This window comes from Chelonoidis abingdonii, chromosome 19 (assembly GCF_003597395.2).
Source record: "Chelonoidis abingdonii isolate Lonesome George chromosome 19, CheloAbing_2.0, whole genome shotgun sequence".
In the NCBI taxonomy this organism is placed as follows: Eukaryota; Metazoa; Chordata; order Testudines; family Testudinidae; genus Chelonoidis; species Chelonoidis abingdonii.
This window is the reverse complement of record NC_133787.1, coordinates 39,318,318-39,341,913: the sequence shown is the minus strand read 5'-3', so window position 1 is coordinate 39,341,913 and position 23,596 is coordinate 39,318,318. Positions and strand designations below refer to the sequence as shown.

Here is a 23,596-nt window from a genome sequence, read left to right as displayed (position 1 = left end):
GAAGAAACACATGTCTAGCTAGGGTGTCACAACCTGTCTCCTGCTCCCTGGGCTCAGGTAACTGCTGCCATCCCCAAGCTCTGCACTTGGATATTTTATATCGTGTCCTTCCCTCACTCTGCTCCCTTATTCCAAGGAGCATGTCGCAGGAGCAAGGTGCTCTCTGAAGGTCACTGCAGGAAAATCCAGGTGCCACAGCTCCCCTTCAGACCTGGTTAACAAACTCTTACTGTGTTACTTACATGGTAATCCGATGAAAGAGCTCGGCTCCTGTTCATCTACAGGGGCCATCTTTACACTCTCAAGTACGACAAAGTCTTGCTATAGATCCCAGGTCATGCTTCCTTCTCAGAAGCTGGTGGGTCCTATGTCCTTCGAACTTGGTCTCGATACCCCCTTCCCAACCACACAGATGTCTGATCTGTCGGATCCACACAGCTACTCAGTCAAAAAAAAAAAAAAAAAAAAAAAAAGTAGAACAGTTGAAGAGGATGGATCTGTAAAGCCTCATCACCTGAGGCTATCAATCACTCCTGGGATCTAGAGAATCTTGTAAGCTTCTCAGCTTTGCTCTCCCAGCATATGGCATCCTCCAACGCCCTCCAGTTTAGAGCAGTGTAATCAATCTCTCCCTTGCTGTTATCCCATATGTCACTGTTACCACATCAATTATGGGTGGACAGGATACTGACAACCCCTCGTTTTATTTCATTTCGCTCACTTGAATGATTTGTTCAAACCCTCCGGACGTAAAGTGTTTCTAAAAACAATGAGTTTTTTGGTACACATTGCACTGTACTTTGGGGCTGTTGGACTTTTGTTGTGCTTGTGACCAGACATTAGAGACCCAACTTTCATTGGTGCTGAACACAATTGGTGTCAACAGACTCCGTCTGGATTTGCGGATGCTCAGCATTTCTGAATACGAGATAGTTGGCTTTTAAAATATATTAGACATGATTTGAAGAGGAACCAAAAGTGATACTGGTTTAAAAGTTCACCTGTAGACATATTCTCCACCTGTCTCTCTTAGGGTTTTCCCTAGGGCCTTTCACTGCTGTTTCCTTCGAGTGTTGCTTTTCCTTTTCAATTGTTTTTGCCTCTTGATGTGACTGTTGCCCCCACTCCTAAATCATCACAAGAAGGTCCTCATTAAGCTCCACCACCCTGAAACACCTGACAATCCAAAAAACAACTTCATGTTTGAATCCAATCTTAACAGTGACATCTTTCCAACTGTGCAATCAGATTATAGATGGACGGATGCCAGTTTAGCAGCACTGAAATCGGGCTTCTTGATACAGTTTGTGTTACAAATGTACTGCCTCCTCATCACTAGCAGGAGGCTCAGAAAATCCCAGGCAACAAGGTACTTTGGTCAGTCCTAGGACCAATACTATTCAATTTATTGATAAATGATCTGGAGAAAGGGGTAAATAGTGAGGTAGCAAAGTTTGCAGATGATACTAAACTACTCAAGACAGTTAAGACCAAAGCAGATTGTGAAGAACTTCAAAAAGAGCTCACAAAACTAAGTGATTGGGCAACAAAATGGCAAATGAAATTTAATGTGAATAAATGTAAAGTGATGCACATTGGAAAAAAATAACCCAACTACACATACAATATGATGAGGGCTTAATTTAGAGCTACAAGTTCATGAAAAAGATCTGGGCGTCATCCCGGGGGATAGTTCTCTGAAGATGTGCCACAGCAGTGCGGCAGAGTGCGTCAAAAAGCAAACAGAGATGTTAGGATCATTAAAAAGCGATAGAAATAGACAGAGGATATCTTATTGCCCTTAATAAACCATGGTACACCCACATCTCGACACTGTGTACAGATTGGTCTTCCTCACCTCAAAACAATATTCTAGCACTAGAAAAGGTTCAGAAAAAGGTAACCTAATAATGATTTATGGGCTTTGGAAGGTCCCATACAAGGAAAAGTAAAGTAGGCCTCTTCAATCAGCTTGAAAGAGGTAGACTAAAGGGGATTGACAGAGTATATAAAATATGGTTGATGTAGAGAAAGTGGAGTAGGAAAATTATTTATTATTTCACAATACAAAACTAGGGGTCACCAAATTAAATAATAGGTAGCAGGTTTTAAAACAAATAAAAGGAAGTTCTTCACCACAGCGCACAGTCAACTTGCTGGAACCCCTTCACGCCTGAGGAGGTTGTGTGCTTGGCAGCTGGGACTTATAATCCCAGTTGGTTTATAAAAAAAGGGGAACGGATAAATTCATGGTGGCTAAGTCCATCATAAAATGCTATTAGCCAGGAAGGGGGTAAAAATGGTTTTTTTTCTCCTGCCTCGCTATTCATCAGAGGGTGGAGATGGATGGCAGGAGAGATATCACTTGATGATTACCTGTTCTGTTCATTCCCTCTGGGGCAGCTGGCATTGTTCACTGTCGGTAGATAGATACTGGGCTAGCTGGACCTTTGGTCTGAACCGGTATGGCCGTTCTGATGTTCTTAACTTAATGGGACTGCTCACATGTGTGAAGTCAGGTACAAGCTTAAGTACCCTGTTGAACTGTGCTGTATTGATCAGCCTTCAAGTTTATCAATACTGCACAATTCACAAGATAAAATGCGCGTCTCAGCCCAAGAACTTTCAGAAGATGTGCTGAGTGCAGCTAGACTCCGTGTAAAAAAAGCTAATTCTCTGCTAACCCCCTTTGCATGAGAAGTCTGTCTGTTCGTCAATGGAATGTTAGAAGATTTTGCCAAAAGGGATGTGACAATAGGGAGAAGGAAAATTACAAAACAGAACCACCAACTGGATGCAAAATAACCCTAATGTGATGGGAAATGTGCAAGATTTCCCCTAGTAGTTCCTAAGACAGACAGATGTGATGATGGAGGGGGATTGGCTGAGTGATATACAACAAGCAGCTCCTTTCAACCCACTAAATGGCGACTTTCTCAAACTACACCCAGTTTGGCTGCCTGTGCACAACAGCCTGAAGGGAGAGATGCGGCCACACGCATCGCAGAGAAGCACTAACCCCTCTTCCCTTCCAGAGGCCTCACTTTCAGTGGAAGGAGGAGCACAATGTTGAATACAAATCCAGAAGAAGCCAAAGACACTGAATTAACTGATATCCTGACAACTGGCAACACAGAAGAGGAGGTGAGGCAGGAGAAGAACCAGGGCCTACCATGCTTAGACTGCACACAACATTGATCCTGAGTTACACATTCCAAAAAACAGGAGAAGAAACAGAAAATGAAAGGGAGTTTGGAAAAAGCAGTGAACATCCTCAGGCTTGGACTGGCAGGCAGAGGAACAATGAGCAATTTGGAGAGGTTTTCCACAGACCAGGAAGACGACAGCAGTCTCTCTCTCACACATGGCTGCACATACACCATCTTGCAGCATGACAATGAACCTGCTTGGCTCATTTAAAACAAATCAAATCAAAATCGGGGTCACGTATCCTGCAAGTGATTGTGAAAGATTCTGATCTCAGATTCAAGGTGCAGGGCTGGAATCTCTCCTGCTTGCCAGTGAATTTTTGGATCAGGTATTTGACAGACAGTTTTCCTTTTACTTGAAACAGCTATTTATTTTTTTTCTTAAAGGAAATATTTAGGTAATGTCCTAGAGGAAAATTATATGAAGATGCCTTCAGTCTGAAAAGGGGTAAGAACACCATCGTGGATTTTCCAGTCCAAAGCCAAACAAGGTAACAGACGACCTGGGCTACTGGAGCTCTTTACAATTCAGTGGCTCCTCTTTTCTAAACCACTCACAAATTATTGGATCATTTAAGTTGTTATTCAATTTTTTAAAAACGCTTTTCATAAGTAGCAATATCCTTAATGCAGGTTAAATCATCCCTTTCCTTCCCTTCTGATTTCTGAGATGGTTTTAAGTTTGCGTATTGATTGCTAAAGTGCTGGTTATGCCCAAATTTTCATAGGTTCTCTAACAGCTATGGCTCTGACTCAGATTGAGTGCCTCACTGCCAAACTAAATCTATTTGGGGAGGGACGCCAGCATCAACTGCAACAGATGCAGGTTCCTAGACATGCAGAAATTCCAGCACTGTGCAGGAGCACTGAACAGAACACAGGGCCACACATGCATATTGGTGACACAGTTTCTTTCTGAGTGGAAGTAACATGATTACAGAGGAGTGCGGAGAACAGCTAAGGGAGCTTTGCTCTCTCCTAACGGCTGAACCTCTGATGGTTAGCTCAACTCAGGCCGTTTGCAGCAATATGTAGAAAGAGAAACATTCCGTTCTTCAAAAGGAAATCAGGCCCTTGATGGTTTCATCTCATGTTTGTTATAACCCCAAACTGTATGCGCTCTGCATGACTCTGGTTGTAATCATTTATTCATCAGTGCAGTCTAACGGCCCCCTCTGCATTCCAGTCTGAAGCTTTTAAACCCTTGCCAAGCTGCAGGCATACTGAAAGGGCCAAGTACTTTCCCTGGGACCCAGTAATATAACTAAATATGACAGGCTCTGGTTCCATTTTTTTATTCCCCCCCCCCCCACACACACACATCAAAAGGCATTACTCTGTAACAGATGCTGAGAACAGACAGCAGATCTGTGGGGAAGTGAAGAGCAGATAGAACTGTGTAAAGCCAAGGTTTGCAAGAACTGATCAAGCATAATCCATCCAGCAGTGACCTGCCCCTTACCATGACCAGACTTTCCTCTGAGCCTGAAATAAAATTACCTTTCTGAAGCCACCAGTGAATGGATGAAAAGACAATCACCTTCTTCCAGCCGAAACCAAACGGGAACGCACATTCCCAGCAAGCGAATAGTGCCTTTCTCATGGGTGTGTCCCTTGGAGCTCACACATTTGTATGCTAGGATTCACTTTTATTTAAAAAATATTAGGATTAACCTGATGTTTGTGCAGTGAGGGGCCTACAGGAGTGGCTAAAACTGGGTACTACACAGATAGCTGCAGTGCATGCTTCCTGAGCTGCACACTACCCTGCCAATGCATCTCGGTGCTTCTCTCCTGCTGCTCAGCCTGCTGGATAGAGACTACCAGCCATGCCCAGCTGTGTGGTGGCTTTGTGACACAGACATTTCCTTTAGCGGCAACTAACTGAGATCTGATCCTCTGTCTCTAGAGGTGAAAGGCTGGTGCATTAAGGCCACTTACCAGCTAGACATAAGGGCCTAAATTCTCAAAAGGGACTAATGATTTGGGGCCTGATTTTCAGATGACGAGAGTTCAGCACTTTCTGATAATCAGGCTCCTTTAAGGTGTCTCAAGTTGGACACCCAAAAACCCAGCCACCCCATATGACTAGTCACTTCTGAACACAGGCCAAGAAATCTACATACCAGCATATTTGTTAACAAAGGACCTCAGGCTACAGGCGTCGCTGCATTACAGCAAGGGGCTTTGCTGATGGCAAAAAGGAGCCTTGAATTTAATCATGCAGCCAAACTGGATACACCCTCCAGGGGACGAGACCGCGCACTGTTCATATCTGTATACACTTCTAAGGAACTGCTCAATATTAGATTGTTTTTCCATGAGAAGTTCAGACAAAAACCTGCAAAGCAAAGACAACAGACACACTCTTGCACAAGGCTAGAAGGTAGTGATACTTGCACCCTGGCTGGCAGCTGCAGCGAAGGGGTCTATGGAACTTGCTTCTCAGACCTAACAGTGGCCCTGTAGTTGAAGGCTGAGGCATATTGGCAAGGGTAGTGTCAGAAGCTTGGGCTGTCATTGTCTACATAGGATCTTTCCTTTGGATAAAGTGAGGACTTCATTCTCCAGGACTCGCAATCTGGAAGTTACCTTGTGCTAAATTCACTTACAAAACAAAACAGATGTAAGGTCAGAGCATCACTTGCTCTCAGTACTTTCTGGGGAGGGGAATCCTACAAGCCTTTCACTGTCTCCCTCCCTTGTACTCCCCCAATTTCAAGCCAAATTTCCATGTGGCTGAGGAAGTTTCTATATGCCTCACTCTAGATCACTTAGCACTGCTCCCCAGAAAGACAGAAAGGTCGCTCCAGTGCGATGAGAGACACATCCCATGAGTGGAACTGTTATTTCTATTACATATCTAGCCCCGCTGGGCCAAGGGACAGTAGAGAGAGTGTCTTCAGCTCAGTTCCCTGCACGAGGGCATGCTACGTTCCAAAAGGAGCACACACCAAGGTACTTAAAATGCCACTTGAAAGGAGTAGAAAGCAATGCTGGGAATTAAGGGCCCATTTATAAACCCTTTATTAACAAATGATTAATAGATGCAGCTATATTCTTTAATAACTTACAATAAAAGGATGCTACAATAAGCTTAACCAAGACATTCTTAACAGATGGTGCTATAAAGTGAATTATAACTTGAGTAGTAGCTAGAGCAAAGTAACATACGTCTTAGTTTAATAAAGAGAATCTGATTTTATGAAGCAACTTTCACGCTTGAGGCATCTCAGTACACTTTAATGAGTCCTTTTGTGAGCTTCACAATAGCGCACATGCAGCCTCGAACTTCAGATGCTGTTAGAGAGGGAATGCTGGCCAGGACACTGGGGCCACTCCAGAACCTTGATCTTTAATCTTCTCTTGGGCAGCTGCCAGAACCAGGCAGAAGGGTCTGAAAAATAACTCCTAACTGCACAGGATGCAAACCAAGCCTTTATCTGAGACGTGAACCATCTTTTAGCTAAGAGGAAATAATGCTATTGGCACCAACTAAACCAGACTGGCACCTGTATCTCTGATTATAAGGCATGCCGCAAATGATGTAATTTAATGAACACTGAAATAATAAAGTATTTATTTTGTATAATGAAGTGTTAGTCATTAGAAACCAAAGGCACATTGGGCATGCTGTTGTGGTTTCTCTTGAACCCATGCCAGTATCACTCAAGGCTAAATATGTCTGCAGCAGGTTTAGAGTAAGTTCCTAGCCTTGTTTTGATCAGTATGTCAAGTGTTTTAGCTGCCATTTGGGTTTCTTTACATCACACTGTAATTGACTGTTTTCTCAAGGTGCAGTGAAGAAAAAAAAAAGCAGCAAAACTCAGACTCCTTCTGCGAAATCCTCCACTGAAACTGTGCTTCTTTTCTGAAAGCTGATTTTGGTAGCAAAGGGCATTTTGTAAACAGCTGGTGAAAATAGACTAGAACTGAAAGGCAGCTTGCATTAAACTCCACAAGAAAGCCTGCTTTACCCTTGTGTGCTTTCTCTGTAGTGTCGATCAAACCACTTCCAGCTCCCAGGGGAGGCCCTTGGAAAAATAAAGGGAATGAAAAAAATAAAAAAGGCAAATGATGTCCTTCAGAGGCCCGACTGCACCTGAGAGCTCTTGGAATGGAGCTGGCTCGCTGCTCCTGCATCAGACATACTTGCTACGCAGACTGCCCCTGCCTGAGCTCAACCCTCTGGGTCAAAGTGAAGGCTCCCCTCCAGCACAGTCCTCGCTTGCCCTTGGTTGTCAGTTCTCACTGAGCAATCCGATTGGAGACTGCAGGACTGAGCATCCCCCTCCTCCCAGCACAGCCCATTCTTCAATGTCAGCGCATTGATTTGCAGATGTCAGGAGAGCAGCACAGAGAAACAGAAGAGTACAAGGGGCAATCAATCACGAGATGCCACAGGATAGGGAGAAATGCACATGGGGCTTTGGATTGGCTTTGCTTCAGGACTATCAGTGTGCTCGTCACCCTGCCCCATTAGCTGCCTCAGTGTATCACCAAGGCCAGTGAGGTATCAAGGTCTTGCCTTCTGCAATAGGTCAGGACAGTGTTTGGAAGCTGTCAAGCACTGCAAATGCTAAATATTCTTACTGTGTGTGTTCTATTGAGGTGAGGGTTTCAAAGAGGGTTCTTCCCAAAGACTTTAAGGGCTGGAGGGGGAAGCTAATAATGCAGTGATTTTAAATATCAAGGGAAGAACAGTACTCAGACTGGAGCCCAACAACATAAGAATGGCCACACTGGGTCAGACCAAAGGTTTATCCGGCTCAGGATCTTGTCTTCCAACAGTGGCCAGTGGTGCCCCAGAGGGAATGAACAGAACAGGTAGTCATCAAGTGATCCATCCCATGTCATGCAGTCCCAGCTTCTGGCAAACAGAGGCTAGGGACACCATACCTGCCCATCTTGGCTGATAACCATTGATAGACCTATCCTCCATGAACTTATCTAGTTCTTTTTTGAACCCTGTTATAGTCTTGGCCTTCACAGTCTCCTCTGGCAAAGAGTTCCATAGGTTGACTGTGCACTGGGTGAAGAAATCCTTCCTTTTGTTTGTTTTAAACCTGCTGCCTTACCCCAAAGAGGACCTGTATCCGTCTGAAACACTTTATGCACACACGCTATATATTTAAATTGAAATCTTAATGCTCGGCAGCGCCAGTGGCCAGCTACCACTGGGTATTATCATGGGCTCAGTTCCTGTCTGCTTGCTCCCTGCAGGAGCTGTGGAGGCAGCATGCTTAGCCCCCAGGGAAGGAATTTTCTTATGCCATTCACCAGCAGCCCCTCTGGATGATTAAGGGGCAGTGATGAGGACAGGCTTTGATGGAGGTTTCCTTCCATTCCTCCACATCTGGAAGGATGGTGACTGCTATAGGGGACTCAAGGGGGAAAGTGTAAAATGAAGTCAGCATGGCCTGTAGAGAACTCCCTGGGAGAGTGAAAGGAGTCAGGCATGTCTGTGTCCAACAGCTGAACAGGACAACGATTTCTTGTATTTGCTCATATCAGCTATTGGACACAGACATGCCTGACTCCTTTCACTCTCCCAGGGAGTTCTCTACAGGCCATGCTGACTTCATTTTACACTTTCCCCCTTGAGTCCCCTATAGCAGTCACCATCCTTCCAGATGTGGAGGAATGGAAGGAAACCTCCATCAAAGCCTGTCCTCATCACTGCCCCTTAATCAGCCAGAGGGGCTGCTGGTGAATGGCATAAGAAAATTCCTTCCCTGGAGGCTAAGCATGCTGCCTCCACAGCTCCTGCAGGGAGCAAGGAGACAGGAACTGAGCCCATGATAATACCCAGTGGTAGCTGGCCACTGGCGCTGCCGAGCATTAAGATTTCAATTTAAATATATAGCGTGTGTGCATAAAGTGTTTCAGACGGATACAGGTCCTCTTTGGGGTAAGGCAGCAGGTTTAAAACAAACAAAAGGAAGGATTTCTTCACCCAGTGCACAGTCAACCTATGGAACTCTTTGCGGCAGCCTATCAAACCTGAAGCATACAGAGAGGACACAGTATAATTTTAAAAGCCTCTGACCATGGCTGCTCATTAGTAATGTGTGGGTCCTGGTCTTACCCTGGGGTGGCTGCAGGACTGATTATTGATTTATGCTTCTATAAGAAGTAATCTCAGAAAATGCACACTTTCGCTCCCTCTTAAAGCTGGCATCTGCACCTGAAAGCCCAATTATTCACTGAACACTGAGCCTTCTGGCCACAAAGGAACCAGAGCTAGTTAAAGACTGAGGGCCAATTCCAATCTCAGCTACACTGGTATTAACGCGAGTAACTCCACTGACCAAAGCAGAATTAGGCCTTGAGGCACCAGCACCTTGAAATGCACAACTTTAATCTGCTGATCTGCATAGCTCTGCATGGAGATGGGGACTGCAAGGCAAAACATCCCCCCTCCCCCGCCTCCTATGTAGTAAGAGGGGAAGTGTTCGGCACTGCTGCTAATTGTACTTTATCCTCTTCGATATTTTATTTGCTTGTTGAATTCCCACATCACTTCCCACATGAGTTTGAACTGGTGAGTTATAAGGTGTATTGCAATGACAGCCTAAGCTATCCTGAACTCCTCCCCTCACAGGCTCTTTGGCATTACAGCGAGGGGTATTTTTAGGCAGGGATTTCTCAGTGTTTATTTTATCTTGCATGGTGCATTTCCAAATCTCCGAGCCATGCTGCCAGGAAAGGGCTCAAAGTAGCAGGAATTGAGCAACGAGCAAAGGAATCTGGGACTGAGGTTAGAGGCTTTCCAGGATTTTCCATTTTATAGTGTCACCTTAACGTCCACCCTGTTTCAGCTCAGCTTAAGGGAATGTTTCCCCTAGCTCTGAGAATTTCAACCTTTCTAGGTGACCAGATTGTTCCGATTTTGAGGAGTTTGTCCCGTGTCCTGACCAGAGTACGGCTGGGATGCCATTTGTCCCGATATTTTGTTTTCTGCTCTTCCGTGGAAATTCAGCGGAGAGTCCTTCAGTCACGGACGGTCTTCGGCGATATTCCGGTGGCGGGTGGTTCTGTCTTTGGCGGCAAGGTTTATTATCCCCCGCTAAAATACCACTGAAGACCATCCGCGACTGAAGGGCTCTCTGCTGAATTGCCACCGAACTCCCGGACGGGTGAGTGTAAAAAAAATGCCCTTCCCCCTCACGGTGGTCCTGATATTTTCCCCTTAATGTCTGGTCACCCTAGCCCTGCCACCTGTAGCATACCTGGAATCCAAATGCCACAGGCACGACAAAGAATGGCCAATGCAGAGTCCAGTGCTCAGGCTTTCTTTATCTTCTCTTCATCTATTTCTGTCAGACTTGCTTAGATCACACATTCTTATCAGACTGCTGCCTACTCACCAGTCTACCGGATGGGGGTGTCTCCAGGGAAAGGGGAAGAGAACATATGCCTCTCCTCCAATCACACTTGGTCTCAGTGCTTGGCACATTGCTCAGGAAGTGATATTTACACACTTTGGGTAGAAGACAAACCCGTTTCTCTACCTTAGGGTCTTCTACAGGACCCATCACCACACTAGTTAGGTTGTTAAATGAATTAAAGCATGGACATGAGTGATCTCCCAAATTCTTCTCCAGGACCAACCTTAGGGGCTCTACAAACAAACAGCACCATCACAAGGGTGGCAAAGGCAATCCCAGATGGAAACAGACTAAAAGTGTTCTTCTCCCTTCACAGACACACACTTCTCTGCTACAACCACTTCTCCTTTCACAGACACACTTCTCTCTGCTACAATCACTTTTTTCCCTTTAAAACTGCTGCCCGTTGGCACTGGCAAGGTACCACAGCAGAGGCACCAGGCCCAGCGCTTCCTACATGTGCAGAAAAACAACATTCTAACAGCATCTCTGCTCCTAATCTGATGAGGACTGTCTGCTTACCACCACCTTTCCTAACGGACTCGGAAAAGTTTCAATTTTGCTAACTCTCTCTCATTGTGGCCTAGAGTAGGGACATGACAGTCAGTCTAATCTTGATGAATTTACTAATGTTTGTAAAGAGCTTGGAGGATAAAAAGTGGAGCTTGCATATAAATATCCAGTATTATTTTATTAGTCTCACCTGGGGCACCAGAAACTCTAACGCCAGCATCATACCATGTGACATAGCACAAGACATTGAGTGTGAGTGTATTTAACACAGAAAAGGGCTACTGCGAGCTACTGACTATGGTATTAACAAAACAAACTGTTAAGTGTTTGAGGCGATGCATTGCTAAGGTTACAAAACAAGAGTAAGTTATGTTTTCATCTTTCCTGATCCTAAATTAACTCTGTTATTATTCTGTGTGCAGTGCCCTGGTTTGATACCTCCTGGTGTCACCAAGGAGCAGAGGTAATATTACGGATTATTAGCCATTTCATAATCAAACAAGTTAAAACCACTCAGAAAAGCTGCTTTGCCACAGATTTAATATTCAGTTCAAAGTCTTTTTATCGAGACAATTCATGACCTGTATGTAGCCAAAAGCTAAATACGCTGGAACTGTTTACAAACTTACTCTAATTAGAATGCATGGGGTTTTGCTGATGAATTTCAAAGCCAACACTCAATCCATCCAGGCTTACCTTCTGAGGGCTGAACTCGGACAACATGATGCACGTAGCTCCCACCCAAAGAGGGCATAGCAGCTTATTGATCACTCCGTGGACATGGTGTAAAGGCAGCACATGCAAGATAACATCTTCCTTCGTCCACTCCCATTTGTCAACCAGCCCTGTTACCTGTGGGGAAAAAATATAAAATCCAGCATTAAGCCAAGGGAAGCCACCAGCTGAGACACAGAACAGAGCTCTAATTACAGAGAAAGCATGGCTAATTCAACCCTAGCTCTACTGTTTGAGCTGGTAGCAGCACGTCCCTGCCTGGGCTAGTTTCTGGACCCTGGATGTGAACGTAAATTCAGGGGATTCATGGGAAAAAATAGGAGTCAGAATGAAAGTGTCACCAGTAACAGACAGACAAGAACCTGCAAGGTGGAAGACCTGCACCCCCTTTGATGAATGCAAAGGAAGTGGGGTCTCTTCTTTGAGACCAACAGGAGAAAAGCACCTATCATAAAAACAACTGAATGGGAACATTCTGTGCATCTATAAAATACATATGTATATACATACATGCACCTATAACTCCATCCGTGTTGCCAAAAAATTAGAGATTAATTGCTACCGTTAAGGTAGGACCTACGCTGTTACTAACCTGCTGTTGCACAATCAGAGTCAGCAGAAACAATAGTTATCTAAGAAACTTTGCTGTCACCATTGATAATGCTGCTGACAAAAAGAAGCTGACCTAGGCTGGCTTATTAGAATCCATGAGAAACAGAAACTGGGGGCAGGAAGTCAATGGTCCATAAATAGAAAGGAAAATAAACCCAATACTGCGAAAATGTTAAATTTTAAGCTTCCAAAAGAAAAAAATTATTCCAAAGCACTAGAGTTTGGGCCCTTTTAGGCAGGACAATGCCTTTCAGAGCCTAACCTTCGCAGTCAAAGAGGTCATTTCCAGCTTGTCTAAAAGAAAAAAGATATTTGAACAGTGCTCGTCATTCCCCCTTCCCTTAGCAGGGAGAGCAGATTTTATCCAGTCACTACAACCCTGGTGTTCTGCACCAAACTGCCAGCCACAGCCACTGTTCAATCTGCCTTCCAAATGATCCGAATGCTTGTGAGGAAAGAGTCTTTCCACAATACGGTGAAGCCCTTGTTCTCTCCGCCTAGGCTCACCACAGCATCAGAGCGTCTCGAACCATTTTAGTCCGATACCACATCTTTGAGGTGCAGTGTATTTATTCCCCTTACTGGTGTGATTTTATCAGCTGCAGGCAGCGATACCGAACGGGCAAGGCAAGCAGCACACTCCTTTAGACTTGTAACTCTTTTTGGCACAGATAGCTAATGGATTTTTTGCCTTGGGGATATATAGCTAAATAATGCACAGACTTTACATAATAGTGACATGCTGGATCAAATTACACTTCAGTGAGAGGCATGGATACATTTTTAAAGTCATTTTGCAGAAAAAGCAACCAGTAAAAAAGGCAACTTATAGAGTCACTACCACCCCACCAGGAAAATACCCACCCACTCACCATAGCCTAAGCCACAGTGCATACGCACCGGCAAAGATTTTCAAACATGACTAATGGTTTTGGGTGCCAACCTGGGACACTTCAGAGGGGCCTGGATTTTCAGAGTGCAGTTGCTCAAGCTGCACACCCAACAGCAAGCCCCAAATCGCTAGTCACTTTTGAAAAACACTGACCTCCAATAACATGCCTTTATCATGAGGGATGTATCACTTACCACAGCTTGCACATTCTGATGGGTACTAAGGACACCTTTTGGTCTTCCTGTAGTCCCACTGGTGTAGATTATCATCGCTCCTCTATCTTTCCACTCAGGACAGTCAATTGCAAAGGGGAACGCTTCCACAGTCTTATCATTTATACATCCATCGCTACCAGAGTTAACAAGTGGCAGAACGGGTATTCCCAGTTTCTCAGCACTAGGGGTTATGTGCTTCACATACTCTTCTGTGGCAATGACTAGACTACTCTGGGAGTCTTGGATGAAATACTCTAGTTCCTGCACTGGGTGTTTCTTATACAGGGGAACAGCTATGCCTCCACTCATCCAGGAAGCCCACTGGGCAATCACATATGAGGCATCATTTGGGCATAAAAACGAGATCCGCTCCTCCTTTAGGTCCCCACTGGAACATCTGAGCACTTCACAGATTTGCTGAGACAAGTGGACACTTTGAGTGTAAAGGTCCCTGTACGTGTGCTCTCCATTTTGATCAATGATAGCAATTTTATCACCAAAAGCCAAAGCTCTGGTGAAGACGGGGGTAACCCTACCACTGCACGGTGTTCTTGTGGTGTGCAGGCCTCTTCTGAAATGTCCAACATTCCTCCATCCACAGGCAGGCCACCTCCAGCGGTGTACACCGTGAACAAGACATCGCATGGGCAAATTCACATGGCAAAATATCCAGGCGGCCAACATTCTGCCTGCATTTCTTGATCAGATTCGATGCTGCAGAGAGAAATTATATGAACCAATAAGCAGGGAGTGGGAATATCCAGGAATTTATACAAAATAGTCACACAAAAGGAAAAGGGGGTAGCTTTCATTCTAAGCCTGTTTAAGTGCTAGGCCCCATCTCCACGCGCAGGAAGACAGCCCAAAGCACTCACAGTGGAATCTCTAAATCACAATCTCACTTAAGACAAAAATGTGCATTAAAAGAACATTTATTTTCAACGAGTGAGTTTAGCACAGTAATTAATGCTTACTGATGCCATCCTGTCACTTCCAGTGACTGAAGAAAATAAGCAAAGGAGGCCTGTCTACCCTTCTGATCTGATTGATCATCACAGGTACTGTATCAGGCACACGGTTCCGTCCTACATGACACAACCTTAACAGAATAGGTACAACAGCCAGCGTACGCAGAAACAGCAAACAGTCTGGGCAGCCACCGTACAGTACAGGCCAGCCAGCTGGTTTTCCAAGTGAAAACAGGCAAGCAAGCCAATACTCACCATTACTGACTTGTAGGATTTCTTACAGCATTCCTGGATAGCAGGAAACTAAGAGCATTGACTAGAGCCAGGCAACGTCTCAGCATGAGCTCAGCTGCTCCCCGAATGCCAGAGCTCTACCGGTGCAGCACTATCCTAACAGGGAGCGCACCCCACCACTGAAGTCCTGAGCTCTCCTAAACAGTGTGTGTGAATCATGTTAAATTGTATCAAGGTTCAGCAGTGTAGAAAAACATCCACTAGGGAACTGGGATGAAGCAACAGTCCCCACTATTACGGGGGAAGATTATGGGCTGGCATAAGAGTTACGCATTCTGCTCCTTCTGCTCAGGTGCATAATGACATTAAAGTCTACTCTCTCATGGGAGAAGACTCTCTTGTTTTTACAGCACTGGAGACAAATATTAGGAATGTCTAAGTGCTATTCATCAGCCACTTCTTTTTTAAGCAATATGTTTGTGCTACCATAGTGGCTGCAGCTTGTCGTTCCTCCAGTGGCAGAGCAGAGTGACAGTACACTGGAAGCATCAGGAAGAAACTGCTACAGAAGGGTGCAGGGGAGACTGTGGGTAGAGGGTCTCCAGTACCCTGTCCAGGGCAGTGCCAGCACTGGAACGGTGCTTGTGAGCTGGAGCAGCAGGCCCAGTAGGAAGAAAGGGAAGACTCTGATTGCTCGACGCTGTCCTGAGCCATGCACCGATTGTCACAGATACCCAGCCAAGGAGAGGAAGAAAAATAAGGAAAGGGCTATGGCAAAGGGCCGGAGAGAGAGGACTTTATGTTGCTTCTTATGTAACAGCGACTATTAAAGTTTAACTCAACAAGTGACGTATCCTTAAAGTGAAACTAAAACAAGACAATTTCTGTCCAAATGCATCTAAAATTTCATTTCCCAAAAAAGATATAGGAGTGCTGCATTCAATGATGGAGTTTCCTTGACGAGGGCAATGGCCATTTGGCTTTATAGGACTTCCAAAAAATCTATTATTGCAACAGCTTACAAAACACAGCTCCCCATAGCGTGAAGTAGCAGAAACAATAAACCACCAGAAAATTTGTTTGACAACTATCAATGTAAGATCCAAATGATTTGTAGCTCAACTGTGCTTGGCACGGGCTCAGATGCCCCTGTTGCTAACACCTACTGTCAGCGATGGATTTTTATCTAGTTTTTGCGTAGATGCAGCAGCGAGCTTTCCTGTCTCTTTCATCCACACTAATGAAATTTCCCAAATAAGAAACTTGTTTGCACATATTTTGTTTGCGGAACAACCTCAATTTCGATTTCCGCAATGAAGCCCGTGATTTAGTGCAGAAATATCTTAAAGTGCGCCTTAAACTAAGAAGTGTGGTCACTGCATGCACATGACACACACCAATGAAATGGAAAAAACAAAACAAGTGACACTAGCACGACATCTTTCCATTTCTCACGTTCCTCTTTACAGACAAATTTAAAAAAAGAAAAAAAGACAACACAGACTGTTAGCAAAACCAGAATCACCTCTTTCTAACTACTGTAGTAGCCCCAAGGCCAGATTGCTGGTGAGAGCACACAAGATGCTAACAGGGGTGTTAATTGGAACTGACTGCATTTCCACTGTGTCACTGAGGAGCACAGAGTTCCAAGCCACTATGGTTAACTACACTTGGCTTAGTTGGTTTCCCCTGGAAAGCTCAGAGAGCCAGGTTTTAGCTGCCACTTTGAAACTGCAGCTTCAGAGACTCACATCATCCTCTTTTCACCACAGTGCCAGCGCAGATTTAACGGAACAATAAGCAACAGCAGCTTTCACTGGTCCTATGCACTTATGCACTTCACCGAACTTGTGACAACTGTGTATAGCATTACAGAAGTGCTGGATGTGCTAGTTTGGCAAGGGCCAGGGCAGATTCCTTTCTTTTACATTTTTCAGGGAGCTACACCAGTAACGGGAATCAAATCTGACTAAGAGTATACAGCTGAGTAAGACGTGCTGCCACGGGATGGGGACTGCAAGACAGTGCACTAGCTTTTGTCTTTGGAGATAGGTTCAAACCCTATCCTACTATGGCTAAGGTAACAAGCGAAAATACATTTGGTGGTTTCATCCAGCTCTTGACATCACAAAGCCTTGCAATGAGCGGCAGAGAAGACAGTGGCAATTATGGGCAACTGAGGGATCCAAATTCTATACCCAATAAAGCACCACCACAGCTGAAGGTGGGGAGGGCAACACAATCCCAAACCAACTAGGACTGGCCAGAAAAGCAGGAACTATATACTGTTAACAAACTGATATATAAGGAGTTAACATTCTTCCTTCACCCTGGACAGTGTTTCCATCCCCCAGCTCCCCACTCCAATGCTTTCCTCAGCCAGAAATTACATTTCTAAAGGTAGGAAAACAGGAGCCAGCTTCACATCTCTCAAATTAGGAGTAAAAAGCAAACAAAGGTGATCTCAGAATGCTAACTGAGCCACAATACAATGCAAAGTAACTGGGTAACTGCCACAGATTTATCAGTGTCAGTTCATTTTCCAAGACACTAATAACCATGTATTGTTTACGTCTGACCACTAACAATATGTAGACTAGACGGTGGTATAAATCCTCTTAGGAAACCAGCTGGGATTTAAAGTGGAAACCTGTCACTTATTTCAGATGATGCTACCGTGCAGCCTTTCAAGAGGAAAACAACATACTGGTTAAAATGAAATTAAGCATAGCATTAAAATAACTGATGGATTATTTCCTTGCAAGCCACAGCTTCTCTACAGATGCCCTCACATTATTTACAGTCTTACCCGTATTCTTCCACCTGCACAACATACACCACAATCACTCTTCTCTTTCATATGCTGAAGCACAGCCGTTTCTGAAGGAGCAAAAAAGAGAACTGGCTCAGCAACTCTAAGCTATAAAAACCCACAATACCATCAGTTTATGATTCAGGCGTATACAGAAAACACTGCCCATTGCTTTAGATGTTTGAAACTAGATCACCCAAAACCCCAGAAGATATCTTCCCGGACGCAATCCTGCTCTGATCTCTGGGAATGGACAAGGTGACAAAGTAACAGATCTGCTGCATCTCTAGTACCTATGACTCTGCTGGAGACTGGACACAAACTATCACCCAGTGACCTGAGTCATTCTTAGGCCCTGAGTCACCTCTCAACCATCTCTAGTAATAGTGGTCCAAATACACCCTAAGAAGAAAGATCATGCCAGTACACAAATTCCTTCACTGCTAAGAAATTTATCTCTTGCTTCAAATTTTCCTAAATCATTCCTTGCTATTTCATCTCTAACTCACCCCGCTTTCAAATGTGTCTCTACAAATCCCCATTACCTAATCTCACCTTGGTCACAGTATAAATACATATGTAATTATAAAAACACACTAGATGACTTGAGCAACACTCTTTTTGCTGAACTAGTCAAAAGGTCTGATCCTGACCTCAGACACGTGGTTATCACTGCATCTCTTTCAAGATCAGCTCTTGACACTGTAACTAATCTTGCAAAAGGAGTGTGCCCCATTGCCCCAGAGAGCATGATCAAACCAGAAGCACGATCAAGACCACCAGATAACATTCTGCAGGTTGTCTGCCTCTGCATCACCTGATGGAGCGTGCGTGTGCTGCTCTGAAGTGTGTGAAAGGACCACTTCCATCAAACCAACCGAAAATCACATCTGTTGTGTGCAGAAAGACCAGATGCTTTCAAACTTCCTAACTTTCCAAATAGCTCTGTGTCAGCACTTCCATCCAGAAATTTAGACAACTCAACAAATCCCAAAGGACTACCGTTAAATGTGGATCAGGAAAATGAGGGAGTATTTCCCCCAGACAGAGGAGAAGGAAGGTGTGGGTGTGCATATTGTGATTGGAGGAAGTGGTTTCAGGGTGGTGGGATTTATTTAAAGAGATGTGAAAAACTTCAAAACAGTTTGTATTTTCAGTGTTACTGTTTGTTTCCATAGTTCATTTGCATGGAAGTCAGGCCCCCTGAGGCTGGTGTATCCCCCTCCATGCAAGCACAGAGCACATGCACTGTGCCAATCTGCACCCTCTTCAACCCCCCCAGGGCATACAGATAGCACCAATCGCACCCCACAACCCACTCGACCCCCTGGGGCACATAGACAGCACCAATCAGCAACCTCCCTTGACCCCCAGCACCCAACCAGCAGGCCCCCGTCAGATGCAGCTGCTGGAGCAGGATACGGGCAGCCCATCCCAGGCAAGGGAGCGCAGGCACGTCTGGGGAGGCAGCCCTGGGGCAGGGAGGAGGACAAGGATGGGGGCATTAGGCAAGGGCACGGTGGGGAAGATGGGGCTGGACAGGCACCCCGGGGTGGGGGGGGGGCGCTGGGAAGAGCACCCGGGGAGATGGGGGCGGGGGCAGGAGCCCGGGGGGGGGGACTAGGGAGAGCACCTGGGGAGATGGGGGCAGGACAGGAGCCCCGGGGCCGGGGGGGGGCGCTAGAGAAGAGCAGCCTGGGGAGACGGGGCGGCGCGCGAGCCCCGGGGGGCGCTAGGGAAGGGCACCTGAGGAGACGGGCGGGGCAGGAGCCCCGGGAGGGGCTAGGGAAGGGCACCCTGAGGAGACGGGGGCAGGGCAGAGCCCCGGGGGGGCTAGGGAAGGGCACCCTGGGGAGGGGGGCGCGAGGAGCCGGGGGGGGCTAGGGAAGGGCACCTGGGGACGGGGGTGGCAGGAGCCCGGGGGGGGGGGCAGGAGCCCTGGGGCCGGGGGGGGCTAGGAAGGGCACCCTGGGAGACGGGGGGCAGGAGCCCCGGGGGGGGCTAGGGAAGGGCACCCTGGGGAGAGGCGGGGCAGGAGCCGGGGGGGGCTAGGGAGGGCACCCTGGGGAGCGGCGGGCGGGGCAGGCAGCCGAGGGGGGCTAGGGAAGGCACCCTGGGGAGACGGGGGGGCAGGAGCCCGGGGGGGGCTAGGGCAAGGGCACCCTGGGAGAGGGGGCGGGCAGGAGCCGGGGGGCTAAGGGAAGGCACCCTGGGGAGACGGGGGCGGGGCAGGAGCCGCGGGGGGCTAGGGAAGGCACCCTGGGAGACGGGGCGGGGCAGGAGCCCTGGGGCCGGGGGGGGGGCTAGGGAAGGGCACCCTGGGGAGAGGGCGGGGCGAGCCCTGGGGCCGGGGGGGGCTAGGAAGGGCACCCTGGGGAGAGGGGGCGGGGCAAGGAGCTGGGGCGGGGCTGGAAGGGCACCCTGGGGAGACGGGGCGGGGCAGGAGCCCTGGGGCCGGGGGGGGGGCAGGAGGGCACCTCGGGCGCAGAGGGGGCGGGGCAGGAGCGGGGGGGGCTAGGAAGGGCACCCTGGGGAGAAGGGGCGGGGCAGGACCGGGCGGGGGGGTTGGGAAGGGCACCCTGGGGAGAGGGGGGGCAGGAGCCCCGAGGGCTAGGAAGGGCCAACCCTGTAGAGACGGGGGGGGCAGGAGCCGGGCGGGGCGCCGGGCCTCACCTGCCGGGCCGCGTCCCGCGGGTGGCTGCGCCCGGGGAGTGGGAGGGTCGGGTCCGTCCGGGAAGTGGGTCCCCGCGGAAACCAGGTGCCGCCGCCGGCGGTTCCGGGCCGGGCAGAACCAGCTCCCTGGAGCGGGGCAACCCCGAGCTCGAGACCAGGGGGACACGCGCCCGTGACGTCACTGCTGTGACGTCACAGCCCTCCGAGCGGCGAGGCTGACGTCACCTCGCAGCCCCGCCAGGGGGCCCAGCGGTCCCCGTTGTATAGGCACAGCCCCCGTGTCCGGGCTTGGGCCTACAGAGGCGCCTATTACCCCCCACGCTCGCTCTCTGGTCACCCAGCAGCCTCGTCACGTTACATCCCAATGAGCGTCTGCAACCTGCGTGCCAGCCTGAGCCCCCCGCGCCCGTCCACGGCCCGTCACTTCCTGGGTGGACGTGTCTGCTGCCCGCACTGCCCGGGACACGTGTGCGGTGCCCTCCTCTTCGCGCTGTGGTAGCAGCAGGAGACCCAAGCAAAGAGCCGGGATCTGTTGTGCCAGCCCCTGTGCCCCCATGTAGCAAGATGGTCCCTGTCCCAGAGAGCTCCCCATGTACATGGCAGGCAGGGTGCAGCAGCTGAATAAAAGAGACAAATGGGGGCGGAGGATGAGTCCCCACGGGAGTGACCCGGCCCTAGACCCCACAAGTTTATTGAAAATGGTTTCTGTGGACATACTGGGAACTGAAGCGGGACCATCCAGAACTAAAAACACAAGCTGTTGAATGGCTTGAACTAAAGCCATCAGGGTGGGACTGTGTTGGTGTCACTAGGCATAAATCTAGGTGACTCTGGAAAATGGAAAACCACGAGTGTCGATAAAGCCCTCCTGCTCAGGCCCTAATGAACCATTGTTCCTCCATGTTTAACACTTAGTGTAACCTAGTGTAACCTAATGTGTTAATAGCTGTAAAATGTAATGTCAGCAGTTAGTTTTTTGATTGTAATAGCCAGTTCCCTGCTGTAATACACTGGAACTAAATTGAAGCAAGTTTCAAGGCCACTCTTAGATACAGCATACATGTCTCTGCAGCAGAAAGGGGAGAGGGATGGGGAAGACAAAAAGATTGAGTGAGAAAAGATACTGCAGCTGGATAGGAAAGGAGGGGGGAGTGAAAGATCAGTTAGTCAGCAAGAAAAAGTTTTGTAGTAAACAACTGGGATATAAAAAGAAGAAACTACTTGTTTTAGGTGTGCAGGATTTGAGATTGCATTCTCCCTCGCACCTTATTTGAGCTCAAATAAACTTGTGTTTTGCTTCTCCATCCTGGTGTGTTCATTGGCGCTACGCACACCGGGCCCCGAACCGCTGTTGCTTGCCTCTGGCACTTTGTGCTGGCAACAACTGTAACAAAACTCATATCCTCTGTGGACTGGGAACAGAATGGAGTCTGTAAGACACATTTACAAGTGGGTTAAATAGAGAAGCAGTGGCAGGTGTCAAACAATGGAAGTGAAAATCATAGTGTAAAGACCCAGTGCCAAGCACGTGTGAAGGAGAAGCAGACAGCCAAGAACATGGGAAATCGACCTGCAGAGTGTAAATTTGACAACGTTACACCTTGGAAAAGGTGCAACATGTTAGCTATTCAACTCTGCTAACACTAATCCAAAAGCAGTGTAGAAACCCCGCCACTCAAATAACAATTGGAGCTGTTCCTTGTTAGGGCACAACTTTCATACTAGCATACTTCAACACACCTCACTTTTATTTTAACCACTCAGACCCTCGAAACTCCACCTTTTACTTTTTGCAGGCAAGGAAACAATCTTAGCAAGCAATGGTGGCATGCGTCTGTGTATGCAAGGCATACATTGCCTGCCCAAGCCAGCTGTGCCCACGGGATGATTCTGTCCAGTCTCCGAATGTGCACGGAGGACACCATTTTGTCCTACCTCTCCTGTACTGTATGTGTGAGGTCACGCCACCTGAAGAAAAACATTTTTCATTCAAGTGTGGAATTGCATGCCTGACTAAAAATGTCATGGAATGCCACTGGCAAGCAGAGCAAACAACATTACTGGTGCCACCATATGCCATGCAGGGTTGGGAGAATGGGGACCCCTTCTAAACAGAATCTTCCTACTTCAGCAAAGCTAACAGATGTTTATATTTTACTAAAATGATCTGTACAAATAAAATGCTAACTTTGCAGCCTCTTTTGGGATCCCTCTGTCTGGTGCTTTGCAGATCAAGGACTCACTGTTGGTAGCCTGTTGCCACGTTGACATCTTCACTCCTCTGGCACAACAGAACTACAGTTAAGGTAAGTTAGTCTGTGCAGGAGACAGTGCTTTTTGCAACACTGGGGAATGAACTCCTCCAGGAACTAAGGACCATCACAAACCTCACCACCTTCCACTCCTAAAACAAGGCGCATTCCTTCGGTCTTGGCTTCTCTAATATAAACATATTGCGACATATGCATATGTGGGTATATAGAAATTAGAAATAATGACAAAAGTTATACTATATATAATAAAACAATTCCAAACCAATCCACTGTACATACTTCTCCTCCAGGGGAGAGGATGAGAGAACAAACACATCACAAATATTAGTCACACTGCTTAATACATAGCTGGAAGGCACTAGATACTAGGCTGATGAGTGCAGTACAAAAAACCTACAAAACCAGAATAGGATAGAATACACAGTCTCCCACACACACTCCCTCACTCTGGTTGCTCCAAGAATACAGACTGCAGCCAGATCTCATGTTTAAGAACTGAGAGTGCACCTGACACCACAAACAATGTCATGGCTACATTGTATATATATATATAGCGAGAGAGAGAGAGAGACCGAGAAGCAGCAAGAGTCTAAGACACATGCAAATATTTATTCTTTTTACAAATGTCCCTCACCGGATCTGAGTAGGTGCTAGTCAGTGTGAATAAGGGCTGCAGAATCTGATTTGTCTCTCGTTCTTACTAGATATACTCCCAGTGAGTCTGTCAGTTACTTCTACTTTATTGACACAAAAATATTTTACTTTGGTTAGCCCTGCAGAGCCAATCCAGCTCAAGGAAAGTGACCTGGATTCTATTCTGACTCAGACACTAGGTGCAATGTTCTCAACTCAGTGCTGATCGCAGAATCCTTTAAAACAAAAATTGCTGTAAAAGGAATTTGAGCTGGACCCCAACAGAAGAGACTCACTGGGAGCCCCACAATGGCATCTCCTCAGAGTCAAGGAAACTGAGAGGAAGATGTATTTTTACAGGGTCCTTTAGGCAAATGCTGAAAGCCACTGTATGTGGGGGAGGGGTGTTGGGGGGAGAAGGAGAGCGCCCTTTGCA

At 47.0% G+C, this 23,596-nt stretch overlaps 1 protein-coding gene across 4 annotated transcripts in view; it reads right to left on the bottom strand.

Annotated features, from left to right (window-relative positions):
• Positions 1 to 20,315, bottom strand: part of ACSF3 (acyl-CoA synthetase family member 3) — a 122,613-nt gene extending 102,298 nt beyond the window's left edge. Inside the window, exons 1-4 of one of the 4 annotated variants that reach the window (XM_032764199.2) lie at positions 20,255 to 20,315; positions 17,579 to 17,649; positions 13,547 to 14,281; positions 11,810 to 11,965 (exon numbers count right to left, since the gene is read on the bottom strand). In XM_032764199.2, coding sequence (XP_032620090.1) covers positions 11,810 to 11,965; positions 13,547 to 14,251 — 861 coding nt within the window. In that variant the 5' untranslated portion in view covers positions 14,252 to 14,281; positions 17,579 to 17,649; positions 20,255 to 20,315. Of the gene's footprint in view, positions 1 to 11,809; positions 11,966 to 13,546; positions 14,282 to 17,578; positions 17,650 to 18,963; positions 18,985 to 20,254 lie in introns of those variants that run through there. The other 3 variants (XM_075073898.1, XM_032764200.2, XM_032764198.2) reach the window with 3 other exon arrangements.
• Positions 20,316 to 23,596: the final 3,281 nt, after the last annotated feature.